A 15,743-nucleotide genomic window follows, 5' to 3' on the forward strand; every position below is an offset into this window, starting at 1 on the left:
TTCCCTTGCAAGCACATTAGTTAACAAGGTGAAGCAAACTGAGATGCACAGAGAAAGAACACTCTTGAACACTTAGATTGTCAAAAACTGCACATTGTAACTGATTATGTGTGGAATAATCAAGATGAGTGACTCCTGAGGAGTCACTTTCCAAATGCAATGGGTTTATTAAAGCATTTTTATTAAAGCACAATGGGTTTATTAAAGCATTTTCAGGCACTTGAGAGTATCTTCTCCCCTGTCTTTTGATCCCTGGCATAAGGCACACTTATGCATCAACCTCTGCTATAGCAACTGTTCCTCCAACCACAGCATATATCAAGTTCCAAACCAAAGAATAGTTAAGTCTCCTCTACACCCCCAACTTGTAGGCACAATCTCCACTACAGCAAAATCTTTAAACAGGGAGGTAAAAAGTCTCCTCCCCATCTCTTCAAGTGAGTTCAATAATAGCCCAGTCACATGCATGACATCACCTAACTCCTATTGGTGTTTTGGGATGAAGCTTTTCTGCAGGGTGTGGTCACTGACTACAAAGGAAGAGGCAGAGCATGCTCTTTTCTTGCCAGCTCTGCACATCTTTCACACCCCTGCAGATTTCCCTTAATAAACACAGCCTTTCCTCCTTTGTATTTCAGACAGTTGAATGCTAAATAATACATCTGATTATGAACTGGATTAGAGATCATATATGTGTGTTAAAAGTTGTTGTTATATAGTATATAATTAGTGCAATAAGAAGCGAATTGAGTATTTTAACATTGCATTCTTAGAGCTTTTCTACATGAGGCTGTTAATTCGGTGAATTGAGATACGATCTCTAATTGAGATCAAAGAGTTTTTCCTTTCCTGCTTCTCTGCCACATAACCTTAGGTGGTGCTATGGTATAGAAGAATAACATAATTCCACAAGTGGGGAAATGTGTTTTGTTTTGCTTTCAGAAATAATACTGCATTTTCCGCACTCTAAAAATAACCCTGGGAAAGTGCTGTTTAATAACAGAAGCAAAACTGGAGGGTCATGACATCATCTAAAGAACCCATAAAAACTGTGAGTGAGGAATGATGAGTGCACAATAAATGTTTCCTGTAGAAAAGTTCTTAAACACACACTAGGGAGTAAGTCCCATTGAACTCAGTGGAACTTACTTACAATTAAATGTACATAGATTTGTTCTGAACATGCTTAAATGTGAACATACATCTCACTGATTGTGGTTATATTTAGGGCTGCTTGACATGTTACATTAAAACCCAGATTCCTGTGTCTTGTGCAGGGGTTAATCATGTTTTCTCTGTAGCATTTGAAGGGCATTTTGATGTCTGAAAATACCTGGTAAACACATCTCCAAGAACTACAGTTCCTTGTTTACAGATATGCAAATGTTCTTCAAATATGATATCACAGAAAAAAGCTTGTTGATCCACACAGTGAAATTTGGGGACCTGAATTTGGCAGAAGCTGATGCTGAGCATGGCCAACATTCTTTTGTTTGTGTCCCATGGCTCCAAATATAATAGTCTTTTGAACTACTGCAAACATTTCTTGCTTTGGTGTGAAGTTCCATTAGTGAAAATGTATTTATTGTTTGGTCTTGAAAATCAATCTGACTTCATAATAACTATCAAGTGAACCTTTTCTTGCAAAAATATCAAGTTTCGTATAAATGTTGAGGGCTGAATTTTGTTTTCTACACAGGACCAACTGCCCCTGTAAATACAGCTTTCTGGATGAAAACAAAAAGCTCATGCCTCGAAGGGATGTGCCATCCTATCCCAAGGTACAATGATACATAAAAGTGAATAAATAACTGGGTCTAAATCTTGCCATAATACAACATCATATCCTGACCTGTATAAAAGTTTGCTGCAGTATTTAGCTGCAGCAGAATTTCAGCCAGTGTTTACATATAAACAGTTGAATGTCACCAGTTTCAAAAATGAGCTGCAACAATTTGTGAAGTACATTTTGTTACTTTATTCAGATCCTTTAGCTCAAGCCCATTGGGTCAAGAAGAGTTCCCCACCTCCTCTGGAAGACACAGACTTTTCTGTCAAGCTGCCATGAGCTTTTTCTTTGATGAGCACTATCTTAAAAGCAACTTACCATGCAGTCATCACTCCCGTATGTTGCTTGCTACAGGAGATTAGGAGCATTTCTACATGAGGCTTTTATTGCACACTCGTGATTGGTCACTCACAGAAGTTTGCAGGACCTTTTCATGATGTTGTCAACCTCCAGGGCATCTCCTGAGCTTTCTGACCTTTATCCCGGTTTTTAATAGATCGGAAATATTGCAGTAATAAATGTAAATCCGCTTTAATGGCCATGTGAAATTGTGCTGTTCCGCTATAACACATCATCATTTAGAGGCTGTATAATGAAATGTGTAGAACTTGTAGACAAACTAAGTCCCAGGAAAAAAGCCTGTGTCAGCACATGCAAGGAGCCGATCTTAATCCTGCAGAGGATCCAAAAGCAGAAGCCCCAGGACGTTGTGGGATAAAAAGCCTGGTGTGGAGAAGCCTTTGGATATGGGGAATGTAGCCCTCTGCTGGCCTCCTCCAACACAGAGGAGCTCCACTAGCAGTAAGTTGCATAAAGCCCTGAAATAGGGGGATTTTCTGGAGACAGAGCAGGGAGAAGCTCGCTTTGGATTTGTTGGATCAAAAGCTGTGCTATACTACCAAGATATGTTCAGTCTGGGCCTGTCAGTTACGCCAGCTTGGAGTTGGCATAGCTATTCCCCCACTCCACACCAATTGCTTGCAATCAGTGGGGGGATTTAAAATGCAAAGATCCACTCGGCTGAAAAGCCTGGTGAAGCCCCCCCTTCCACCTTGCTCCACTCTGTTCCTCCCTGCCCACCTCACCCCCCCCGGATTGCTCTGGCCATAACATATTATGATACATCTGATTCTTCAGCTGCAGGACCAGCCCACGACATTGACGCCCCCCACCCATGCACCCACGTCAAGGGGCCTAGTACCCAAAGTTAGCTGAATTATTTTGGCACATGTGGCAGAAAATGCCATAGGGACCTCTCCCCCTCCATGGTAGTAGAAATACAATAATGACAAGGTAAATAACTAACAATTTGCTGCCTGTTTATGACACCAAAAATTTGCTGCCTGAGGCTACTGCTTCACTCTGCCTCATGGTAGGGCCAGCCCTGTTCAGCTGTATAATGCCTATAAAAACTAATTTGACTCTGTAAGACACACAGTCAGGTTTAAGGGTGGTTGAGGCTACCCCACAGCCTTGAAAGAAGCAGTGGTGAGGCCCTTGTTGAAGAAACGAAATCTAGATTCTATGGTTTCAAATAACTACCGCCTGGTATCAAATTTGCCATTCTTGGGCAAAGTGCTGGAGTGTGTGGTGGTCTCACAATTCCAAGCGGTGTTGCATGATACTGATTATTTAGGCCCATTCCAGTCAGGTTTCAGGCCTGGGTATAGGAGGGAAACAATCATGGCTGCCCTGGTTAATGACTTACGCCAGGAAATGGTTGGGGGGAGTGCAACCCTACTGGTTCTGGTGGACCTCTCAGTGGCTTTTGATACCATCGACCATGGTATCCTTCTGGATTGTTTATCTGGATTGGACCTAGGAGGCACAGTTTTAAAATGGCTTCAGTCCTTTCTGGAGGAGCACTCTCAGAAGGTGATGCTGGGGGACTTCTGTTCCACCCCATGGCTGTTCACCTGTGGGGTGCTGCAAGGTTCCACTCTGTCCCCCCATGCTTTTTAACATCTACATGATACAGACTACCAAGAGCGCAGTCTGGGAGTCCTTCTGGTCTGTGCTAACTGGGGAAGCCCAGGTGGCTGCAGTGTCCAGGAGTGCATTTTACCAGCTTAGGCCCTATCTGGAGAGGATGGACCTTGCCTTGGTTAGCCATGCACTAGTGACAACCAGGCTGGTCTACTGTAACATGCTGTATGTGGGGCTGCTTTTGCAGATAGTTCAAAAACTTCAGCTGGTGCAGAATGTAGCCTCCCAAGTGTTGCTGGGGGTGAGGCAAATCGATCATATAATGCCTATACTACACCAGCTGCACTGGTTACGTGCGTTTCCAAGCCCAATTTAAAGTACTCGTTTCAACTATTAAAGCCTTAGTTTGGGACTAAGTTACTTGAAGGACCGCCTTCACCTATATCAGCCTACCCACGCTTTAAGATCAGCAAGAGAGGCTCTTCTCATCTGCCTACCTGTGAGAGCAGTTAGTTGGGTGAGCGCTCGTAAGAGGGCCTTCTCTGCAGTGGCCCCACACCTTTGGAATAAGTAGCCATTGGAGGTCCACCATGCTCCATCATTGCAAGCTTTTAAGAAAGCCTTGAAAATATATTTTACCTTGTCCTTCTCCTGATGTGATTGCTGCTGTTGTTGCTGCTGTTATTATTGTTTTTATTGCTGTTTTTATTGCATTTATGTTTTTATCACTTTTAATAGTTCTGTGTGTTTTATTGGTGTAAGCTGCCTTGGGAGTGCTTCTTCCCTGAAAGGCAGCCAAGAATTATTTTAAATAAATAAATATTCATTGAACACATAAGGGCATTTATATGAATACCCCTATAGTGTGGAATTGCAGACAATAAAAGAAGTAACATTTAATCTGCTTGATTTCATCATCACCATCTTATTATAAAGCACCTAAAATTACTAGGTGTTGTATAATAAATGGGTACATGTTGCATTTTTATACAACATTAATTTGTGGGTGGGGGGGATAAAAAAAATAGAATATAGGCAGGGATTAATTTCTAAAATGAAAGGTGCTAGGTCTGAAACACATTTTCTAACAGAAGATCTTTCTGCTAAGGGCCGAACTAGATGGGAGGCTAAATGCATCTTTATCAACCACATCAGGGTTTAAACTAAGTTTATAGCACATACAGCACCTCCCCTTTTGTCAAGAAGATGATCAGGGGTCTGGAAACAAAGACCTACAAGGAGAGAGTGAAGGAACTGGGCATGTTTAGCCTTGAGAAGAGAAGACTGAGGGGAGATATGATAGCGTTCTTCAAGTACTTGAAAGGTTGTCACAGAGAAGAAGGCCAGGATCTCTTCTCAATCATCCCAGAGTGCAGGACAAGGAATAATGGGCTCAAGTGACAGGAAGCCAGATTCCGGCTGAACATCAGGGAAAGCTTCCTGACTGTTAGAGCAAATATGACAGTGGAACCAATTACCTAGGGAGATGGTGGGCTCTCCCACACTGGAGGCATTCAAGACGAGGCTGGACAGCCATCTGCCAGGGATACTTTGACTTGGATTCCTGCATTGAGTAGGGGGTTGGACTCGATGGCCTTATAGGCCCCTTCCAGCACTACTATTCTATGATTCCATGATTCTATGAAGACCGCAAGATGTAGGAAGGAGATGTGTAACCCTTTTCTCCCCACTGCGATCACTACTACTACCAGTTGCGGGGGTGGTTTCCGTTAAGATTGCAGTGGAGATGAAAGGGTTAACCCTCACCTCTCTTTGCAGTGTGGTCCTAATGAACACTGCAGGGTCCACATGCCTATTATTATTTTTAAAAGAACAACACCGGACATGGTTGATAAAGGTGAATTTAGCGTCACACCTAGGAATCGGTGCTTCGGAACAGAGGGGCTCCTAGCACTACCAAGCAAAAGGCATTGTGCAGCTATTCCATCTTTCCTTAACAGATTTTTTTTGTGGGAATCAAAAGATGGAAGAATCAGTGGGAAAACATGGGAGGGTTACCACTGGAAGACTCCATCATCTGGAACCCCCTTAAAATTTTGTGAATGAGGCAGGGCGATGATACAAGCCTGGAAGCCCCCTTGGTTTTGCCCTAATATTTTTTGAGCCTGTTACAGTTGCTTAATAGTGATGGGAATATGCTCTGCCCAAGCTTGAAGAAACACAATTTTTTTTCTGTTTTGCTGTTTGTACTAGACGTTTGAAAACACACATACTTGAGCTAAGCAATCAGCTCCGGTTCAAATGAAATCCTGGATAAGGGAGAACTAGAGCTGAGTCATTGAAATTGGTGGTCTAGAGATAAAGCTGATGTTGTTGACAAGAGTCATTCATAACAGTGGCTCCTTTTCTCTGCAGTACATGCTTTCTCAGGAGACAATAGAGGCTCTTAGGAAACCAACCTTTGACGTCTGGCTATGGGAGCCCAATGAGGTAAGAATGCCAAATGGAAACCAATTCCTGACCTTCCATCCTGTAGATGCTATTCTGTGCGTCAGTTTATGAGTGTTTGAGGACTGGAACTTTGACATAGTGTTGCAGGAACTGATTTGAAAATGTGTAAAAAAAATTCAAGGACATCTCCAAAGAAATGAAGAATCTAAAGATCTATTAGATTCATGAATGCAGCCTGAGAAATGCTAGAACTAGCTGGAGCAGCAGGCCCATGTTGAAAGTGCTTGCCCAACTATATTGTGGATAGTATTACAGAATGATATAATTGGAGGGGGCCTTGTACTCCCTCGTTCAGCCCCCTGCTTGATGCAGGAAATCCAGAGTTAGAGCATCCCCAACAGATGGCTGTCCAGACTCTATTTGAATACCTCCAGTGTGGGAGAACCACCACCCCTCTAGGTTATTGGTCAAACTGCTCTTGCTGTCCAGATGTTTCTCCTAATGTTCAACTGAAATCTGCCCTTCTGTGATGTCCTGCATGGGCAGGTTGGCTTCATTAGGCCTACTCCTGCCCTCTCAAGTAGCAGAGAATAAGTCTTTGCCTTCTTCTATATGTGCCGGCCCTTCAGGCACTTGAACAGTTCTATTATGTCCCCACACAGGCTTTTCTCCAGGCTTAACATATCCAGTTCCTTCAACTTTTCCTCATAGGACTTGTTTTGTTTTTAAAATTTCTAGACCACCTACCAAAATGGCTTTCAAGGCAGTATACGAACATGAAAACAAACATACAATATAATAAAAACACAACATTAATCCATTATAATTGAGAGGACTTAAAGTAAAACCGTAACATAGTTCAGGAGGCAGCAACAAAATCCATCCCAAAGAAAAAGAAATGCAAGAAAGAAAAGCAGCTGTCGGATGAGGCTTTACAAGTAGCTGAGGAAAGAAGGGAAGCGAAAAGCAAGGGAGAAAGGGGAAGATATAATCAACTGAATGCAGAGTTCCAGAGAATAGCAAGGAGAGACAAGAAGGCCTTCTGAAATGAACAATGCAAAGAAATCGAGGAAAACAACAGAATGGGAAAGACTAGAGATCTCTTCAAGAAAATTGGAGATCTCAAGGGAACGTTTTGTGCAAAGACGGGCATGATAAAGGACAAAGAAGGCAGGGACCTAACAGAAGCAGATGAGATTAAGAGGAGGTGGCAAGAATACACAGGAGAACTATACAGGGAAGATCTGAATGTCCCTGATAGCCGTGATAGTGCGGTCACTGAACTTGAGCCGGACATCCTAGAGAGTGAAGTCAAGTGGGCCTTAGGAAGCATTACTAACAACAAAGCTAGCGGAGATGACAGTATTCCAGCTGAGCTATTTAAAATCCTAAAAGCTGATGCTGTTAAAGTGCTGTACTCAATATGCCAACAAATTTGGAACACTCAACAGTGGCCACAAGACTGGAAAAGGTCAGTTTACATTCCAATTCCAAAGAAGGGCGATGCCAAAGAGTGTTCAAACTACTGTACAATTGCACTCATTTCACATGCCAGCAAGGTTATGCTCAAAATCCTACAAGCTAGGCTTCAGCAGCATGTGAACCGAGAACTACCGGAAGTACAAGCTGGGTTTCGAAGAGGCAGAGGAACTAGAGATCAAATCGCCAACATTTGCTGGATCATGGAGAAAGCAAGAGAATTCCAGAAAAATGTCTATTTCTGCTTCATTGACTACACTAAAGCCTTTGATTGTGTGGATCACAACAAACTGTGGCAAATTCTTAAAAAGATGGGAGTACCGACCACCTTACCTGTCTCCTGAGAAACCTGTACGAAGGCCAAGAAGCAACAGTAAGAACCAGACATGGAACAACCGATTGGTTCAAAATTGGGAAAGAAGTACGACAAGGCTGCATATTGTTGCCCTGCTTATTTAACTTATATGCAGAGTACATCATGAGAAACGCCGGGTTGGATGAATCACAAGTCAGAATTAAGATTGCCAGGAGAATTATCAACAACCTCAGATACGCAGACGATACCACCCTAATGGCAGAAAGCGAAGAGGATCTAAAGAGCCTCTTGTTGAGGGTGAAAGTGGAGAGTGCAAAAGCTGGTTTGAAACTCAACTTTAAAAAAACGAAGATCATGGCATCTGGCCCCATCACTTCCTGGCATATAGAAGGGGAAGAAATGGAAGCAGTGACAGATTTTATTTTGTTGGGCTCCAAGATCACCGCAGACGGTGACTGTAGCCATGAAATTAAAAGACGCTTGCTCCTTGGGAGGAAAGCTATGGCAAACCTAGACAGCATAGTAAGAAGCAGAGACATCACCTTGCCGACAAAGGTCCGTCTAATCAAAGCTATGGTTTTCCCAGTAGTAATGTATGGCTGTGAGAGCTGGACTATAAGGAAGGCTGAGCGCTGAAGAACCGATGCTTTCGAACTGTGGTGCTGGAGAAGACTCTTACGAGTCCCCTGGACTGCAAGGAGGTCAAATCAGTCAATCAAATCAGTCAAAAGCTGATGCTGTTAAAGTGCTGTTCTCAATATGCCAACAAATCAACCCTGACTGCTCATTGGAAGGACAGTTACTGAAGCTGAAGCTCCAATATTTTGGCCACCTAATGCGAAGAGAAAAGTCACTGGAAAAGACCCTGATGCTGGGAAAGATTGAAGGCCAAAGGAGAAGGGGACGGCAGAGGATGAGATGGCTAGATAGCATCACCGATGCAATTAATATGAACTTGAGCACACTCCGGGAGAGAGCGGAGGACAGGAAGGCCTGGTGTGCTATGGTCCATGGGGTCAAGAAGAGTCGGACACGACTTAACGACTGAAAAACAACAACAAAGTAAAACCCATCAAGCAGCTAAAAAACATACAATCAGAATAAACAATAAACAAGCTTAAGGTGCCTGGTCAAAAAGAAACATTTGTATTCTTTTAGGTGCCTGAATTTTAATCAGGTGCCTAAAAGAATACAACACTGGAACCAGTTGAGTCTCCCTCAGGAGGACATTCCAGAATTGTGCCACCACCACAGAAAAGGCCCCGTCTTTCATTTCTTCATAACACACTTCTCTTACCAAAGACACTTGGAGAAGAGCCTCATCTGACAAACTGAATGCATGCATGGGTAGGTTGGTATAGGATGAGGTGCTCCTTAGGGTACTTGGGTCCCATGCCATTTAGGACTTTAAAGCTAAGCACCATAGCTGCTGTTTTCCATACTGCTGACCATCTTCATTGCCTTCCTTGAACCTGTTCCAATTTGTCTATATCCGTCTTTAAGTGCCATGCCCAATAGACACCTGCTGTATCTGAAATGCCATTCTATAGTCAGAGTTAACAAGAGGGAAAGTAGACGTTTCTTCTGACAATGGATAAGCAAATGACACAATGTACTAATCTAATCAATTTCATACGTTAATGTGCATCAACTAAGAATTCTGTAATGGAGGCATTAGCAGAGCCATGCAAATCAAATTCTGTGCTATCTTCTCCCTCATTCCATTTTGAAACTGTGACTAAATGCAGGGTGTCTCTACATTAATGGAAAATCCCACAGCCCTACCAGCACATTTTGCTTCCATTTCTGTGGCGCGATTAGGATTGGCTCCTTTAGATGACAAATGTGATGTGGCCCTTTCTTAGCATCCTTACCAGGGCTTTCTATAGTTTCAATGAAACAGCGCCATCTAGTGGCAGAATTAGTACAGTACAATTATTTCCGCACTACACACTGCGGAAATGACGGTGGGGTATGTGTGTTAATATTCCAGCTTGCCTTCAGTCTTTTTAAAGATGGGATAACCACGAAAAACCTCAGGAGATGTCCTGGAGGTTGATGGCATTGTGTAAAAGACCCGCAAACTTCCATGAGTGGCCAATCATGAGCACACGATAAATGCCTCATGTAGAAACAGCCGCAGATTTCACAGCTTCAATATCAGCCAGTGGTTTTTTTTCCTCCCTCCTCCCTGCTTTTTTACCATTTAGCCTGATGAAGAGTTCTGGAGAACTCAAAAACTTGCTCGCTATTTTGTGACATTTTGGTTGGGCTAATAAAGGTTGGCCCTCCTCTGGATTTTGGAACTGGTTTTCAGAATGGCTTTTCACCCAAAATACCCTTTCTCCAGCTATTTGAAACACACTGTTGTATCCCACATACTATTATTTCCCCTTTCACTTGTATATTGACAATATGATTTGTACTAATTTGCATATAAAGTTGACTTCAAGAAATCGTATTGTCTGGGCACAAATGTGTGTTCCTTGCTGCTAGAGTAGTGCCGTTCATTGTATGTGCAGTTCTAACCAAAATGACTCTGATGAGTTTTCAAAAACGTTATTCTGGCTGATCATCAGTATACTAACACAGCTCGTGGAATACTAGAATGTGCAAGATACTTTATTTTTAAAACCTGTGAGATGGATGTAGCTGGCTTATTGTTTGTCAGTGTCTTTCTAACTGGTGTGAGTTTACAGATGGATCAAGCCAGTTGGATATGCGACTCTAAAGATCCAAAGAAATCTGTAATTTGCCAAATGTTTTGGGTGGGATCCAGAGAACCATAAGAAGAGTTTCCATAGTGCAACAGAGCTTTTCCATTTCTTCCTGCCCTTGCCTCGTGTTTCTAAGAACCAGGAACCCTCCAGAATGCGATGGGATGTGTTTGGCATGAAGGAGGTTGCAGTGGGAGAGGGAGGATTGCCGGAAACCAGGTGCCTCATGTTGTGTGGATAGAGTTGGCTTCTGCTCATGCAGAAAGGGGCTTTCTGGATCCCATTTTCTATGCTAAAGCTTGTTAGATGAACAGGAATGTCTTTCAAAGATTTGTCCTTTGATATTACAGTTCAATGAATCTCAGTTTAGAGACTCTCTTTAAGGAAACAGAGGCCATGTTATCTTAATAGTTACCTATTTGTAGAGGGGTGCATATTGAATTTGCAGAAAACATGTAGCTGGGAGACCATAGTAGCTAATATCAAAGAAGACAGAATCAAGATTCAAAAGGATCTTGACAGACTAGAACTCTGGGAAACCAACAAGTTTAAATTCAGCAGAGATAATATGAAGTCCTGCATTTAGGTACAAAAAATTAAAAGCCCAAGTATAGGATTGGGGAGACATGGCTTGAAGCAGTCAAAGTGTTTAGGTATCTTAGTTGATGAACTAACATTACAAGCTGAACATATGCCTCCAGTATGATGTGGCTGTTTAAAAAGCGAATGCGTTCTTAGGCTACATTAACAGAAATGTCATATTCAGATCACAAGAAGATCACTACTCTATTCTACTCCGGTCAGGCCACATTTTAAGTACTGTGTCCAATTCTGGGTGCCATATTTTAAGCACATTCACAAACTGGAGCATGTCCAGAGGAGGGCAACCAGCATGGTGAGGGTCTGAAACCAGGTCTTATGATGAACAGTTGAAAGAGCTGGGTATGTTTCGTCTGAAGAAGAGAAGATTAAGGGGAGACAAGGTAGCCTTCTTCAAATATCTGAAGAGTTGTCTTGTAGAAGATGGAGCAAAGTTGTTCTCTGTGGTCCCACAGGGCAGGGCTGAAACCAAGGGGGTGAAATTTCAGGGGAGTCAATTTTGGCTAAACATTAGGAGAAACCTCCTAACAGTGAGTTGTTCAACAGTGGAACAGCTTGGGAGGTGTTGGGCTCTCAGTCACTGAGGGCGCAATCCAATCACAATGACCGTAAGCCTCTGAACAGTCATCCAGTGCAGAGCAGGAGGAGCGGTGGAGGTGATCTTTGCCTCCCTGCTCCTCCTGCTCAGCATTTTCGCTAGATGGGCTGTTTTGCGTGTCTGAGGGGCACATCAGAGAGGGAGGGAAGGAGGCTGGAGAGGCCTGGGGATACCTTATATCCTAGGCTCTCCAGTCCCCTCTCCTCTCTGCCCACCAGAACGCCCCCTTTACCTCCTTTCTGAGGTTGTGTTTCTGACCTCGGAGAGGCAGCCATCACGGTTCTTTCCATGGCGGCTGCAAGGGAGGGGGGGGCAGGGCATGAATTCCTGGATCCGAGGTCGGAGCACTATCTTTGACCTTGGCTCCATGAATCTAAAATATCCTATGGCCCGCTAGACGCAGTATTTAAGCAGAGGCTGGCTAGCCATCTGTCAAGGATGCTGTTGATGCATCCTGCGTTGCAGATTTTTCATTGAGCAGGGGGTAAGACTAGATGACCTCCAAGGCACCTTCCAATGCCACGGTTCCATCTTGAGGGCCTATTTCCCAAAATAGTTGGTGGATGGTGATTGCCTATGGATTTTTGGGTACAAACATAGAAAACAAACAAACAGAAAACTGTATTTCAGTAGCCTGCCTTATTCATCGTACAAACAGCAGTCATAATTAGATGCACAGTGGTTTGAAAGACACCATATGCGCTCTTTGTGCTCAGAAGTAGTTACAAAACCCAGTGTGAACACAGTGTCGCAGCATCATCTGGATAGGTTCATCTATGAGGTGTTTCCATTATGTTTGCAGCACTTAGCTAGGTTTCTGTAGTGTAAGTGCTTGTTGCACCATTACAGTGCAAAGCAATAACATAACAGCCTCCTTTGAAGTATCTCAGGAATGAGCATGTTTCTTTCTTCCTCCAGCTCCCATAATGCAGCACTTTACATGGCAAAGAGATAACAGTGTTACATGTAATGGGTAATAGGGAACATAAGTACCTTCAGCTAAAATGTTGAATGATCAGCATTCAGCACTGAAAAAGAGAAATACACAGCCTATGACTGACTGTTGTCTTGAAATAATATTTTCCCTGTGTGTTTTAGGTACTGGAATATGTAGATAAACTACTTCTGTTTCGTGCATGGGGAGTGCAAGATTAAATTAAATACAGGAAGACATCCATGTATTAAGCAGGGCTTGACTTTGCAAGTACTTGTTGCCGACTTCTATTACCTTCTGGTGCTGTTCTTCTGTACACTTAGGACAAGATCTGAAGGTTTTATAGGACTTGGGATCAGTTTATTAGCAAAATTAATGTAGTTGGGGGGTTAATGAAAGAGTTTTATTTTGTGTGGAGAGAGATTGAGTAGAAATCTAAAGTGCTGTGAGACTTGATCATTCACCACAGAAAAAAGATGCTGGTGTCCCATCTGCTCCATTAAAAACAACAGTCTTGCCACTGATTTGTACAGAAGTGGGACTGCAACTTCTTTAATCATCCAGATCTCTTTCTTAAGGGTTCAAGATGAACAATTCATTATGATCTCATTTAATCCTCATCTTTTTGGGCTCAGACATCGTGGCTTGCCCAAGGCTGCCCAATGTGTCTCAAGAGTTAGAAACTGAAACTGATTCCCAAAGTTGGCACACCTAGATGCATTCAGTCATGCTTTTAAGCTACAGAGTATATTAGAGTATGCAAGGAATGCATTTTTAATATACAATAACTAGGATAATATACAAATAACCCGAGAATTCTTTTTCCCCCTCCAGATGCTGAGTTGTTTAGAACATATGTATCATGAGTTAGGATTAGTGAAAGACTTTAACATCAACCCTATCATCCTGAAACGGTGGCTGGTAAGACTTCCAATGGATTTCGTATTCGGGCTTTAAAAAAACTGTGATGTTTGTTTAAACATATAATTTTACAAAATGTACATGTAGACGCGTCTACTCAAAGTTAAAGAAAAATATTAACAGTATAGAAAATAATCCCTGAAAATTACAATGCCCAAAATATAATGCATGCATCTTTCTTAGAAGTACCATGCTGGGTTCATCCAATACTGACCTCAGATGTTTTCGTCACTTTTTTAAATGAAACAATTAAGTAAGCCACCTAATTGGCTGGTGCATCCAAATTATAAGATGTGGTGACAAGTGGCACTATATATTCATTTGTTTTTCAAAATCAAAGCTCTTCTACCCAAGTTGCCTAATGGATTCCACCATGCTTTACATCAGTGTTTGCATCATTTTTTACTTTGAGGTGTTTTCATTAATTAATCACAATTTGCAGCCACACCACCATCCAAATGAGCTTAAAATCATGTAACAGTTGTATTGCATACTGAATAACTTTATAAAGTTGAGATCATAAACTTCATGTAACAGTTGTAATGTGTACTGAATAACTTTATAAAGATGAGATCATAAACTAGCATCTCTCTCTCTCTCTCTCTCTCTCTCTCTCTATATATATATATATATATATATATATATATATAAATATACACACACCTCAGTAATAATAAACTAAGTAAGGGGGCAGGAATAAACTTCCCCTCCCAAACCAGCAGGATTCCAGAAGCACTACTCAGAAACAGAAGCTCAGCTTTGGATTGGATGTTATTCCTTCCTTAAGCTTATTTCCATTACTTGTAGTTGCTGGGAATACAGGAATGTTGAATATGTAACATATTCACTGGAAACCTCTTATTTCTTCATTCTGCAGCTAGATAAAGGCAGCGGACGTAAGTGTCTTGAAGAGTAACATAAACCCCATTCATTCAAAAGTCTCCTTGTTATTTAGACGCATGTTTTAGCCCCAGCTACCCTACAGACATTCTTTTTAAAAAGTAAATCAGGCAGCACGACTATCGCACCATCCCTGTGTCATGTTGCAAACAAGCTAATTATACTGGATCCAGAAAACCTTCATCGTGAACCACTGTGGCGATGACTCAAATTATCCTTCTTGCTGCAGTCTCAGTATCCCTAGTTGCTGGTTGGCTGTTCTCTGGGTGGCTTTGCATATTCAGAGCAGGCATGAAAAATGGCTGCACAGCAGACTTTTTGCACTTTAAAGTGCAAGGAAGAGGTGGAATCTGCACATCCTTCCCTGAAGAAAGAAGTTAAAATTCCCCTTCCCATGGGTGATTCCAGATGAGGCTGTTATCCTGCAATTACCCTGCCCCAAACATGACATTTTACTGGGTGGGGGGGAGGGGTGTGTGGCGGCAAATGTTGTCATCTTCCAGTTGTTACTGTCCCATGTTTTCCCATCACCTTCCATCTTTTTTCTTACCATAGAACATCCTTTAAGAAGGAAAAGATGGCATAGGTGCACAATGCCTTTTGATTGATAGCACTAGGAGTCCTCCATCTGGAACCAACCCATGTCACTGAAATGCAAAAGGTGGATGCATAAGTCAGTCATTCCAACCATGTTTTCCTCTTTTCTGAACTTGTGAAGCAGCTCTCTGCCACATGATCAACATCACACGCCAATAGCAATGGGAGTGGGGAGTGCTCAAAACAGGAAGAAGGCAGCAATGACACACACACACACATACACACACTATTAGGGAAATATTCAGCATTAGTATTTTTCCTACAATGCAGAGGTATCTCACTAGCATAGCAGTGGGCTTGCAAACCTCAGAATTAGGGCATCAAAGCACTGGTTATTGGGATTTACTGCCAAATCCTTGATTTTTTATTATTTTTCTCCCTTTGTTTTTGTAGCTGTGTATTCATGACAATTACAGAAACAATCCATTCCATAATTTTCGACACTGCTTCTGTGTTACCCAGATGATGTACAGCATGATCTCACTCTGCAACCTCCAGGTGCGTCTTTCTCTGTCTACTTTAGCTCTCTCCAGTTCCACTATCAGTAGAAAAAT

General features: G+C 42.2%; 2 protein-coding genes across 9 annotated transcripts in view; one reads left to right on the top strand and one right to left on the bottom strand.

The window, feature by feature from the left end:
* The window catches only part of PDE9A (phosphodiesterase 9A), a 117,024-nt gene that overhangs the window by 60,464 nt on the left and 40,817 nt on the right, over window positions 1–15,743 (top strand). For 6 of the 7 annotated variants that reach the window (XM_084843816.1, XM_084843817.1, XM_084843813.1 and 3 more), the window contains exons 8-11: window positions 1,700–1,781; window positions 6,092–6,166; window positions 13,606–13,692; window positions 15,583–15,687. In XM_084843816.1, coding sequence (XP_084699942.1) covers window positions 1,700–1,781; window positions 6,092–6,166; window positions 13,606–13,692; window positions 15,583–15,687 — 349 coding nt within the window. The remainder of the gene's footprint in view (window positions 1–1,699; window positions 1,782–6,091; window positions 6,167–13,605; window positions 13,693–15,582; window positions 15,688–15,743) is intronic. The other variant, XM_084843819.1, reaches the window with a different exon arrangement.
* The window catches only part of WDR4 (WDR4 tRNA N7-guanosine methyltransferase non-catalytic subunit), a 103,351-nt gene that overhangs the window by 6,535 nt on the left and 81,073 nt on the right, over window positions 1–15,743 (bottom strand). The gene's annotated exons all lie outside the window — the stretch shown is intronic.

Source organism: Heloderma suspectum, chromosome 3, assembly GCF_057233095.1.
Source record: "Heloderma suspectum isolate Gila_16-S chromosome 3, 16-S_ref, whole genome shotgun sequence".
In the NCBI taxonomy this organism is placed as follows: Eukaryota; Metazoa; Chordata; class Lepidosauria; order Squamata; family Helodermatidae; genus Heloderma; species Heloderma suspectum.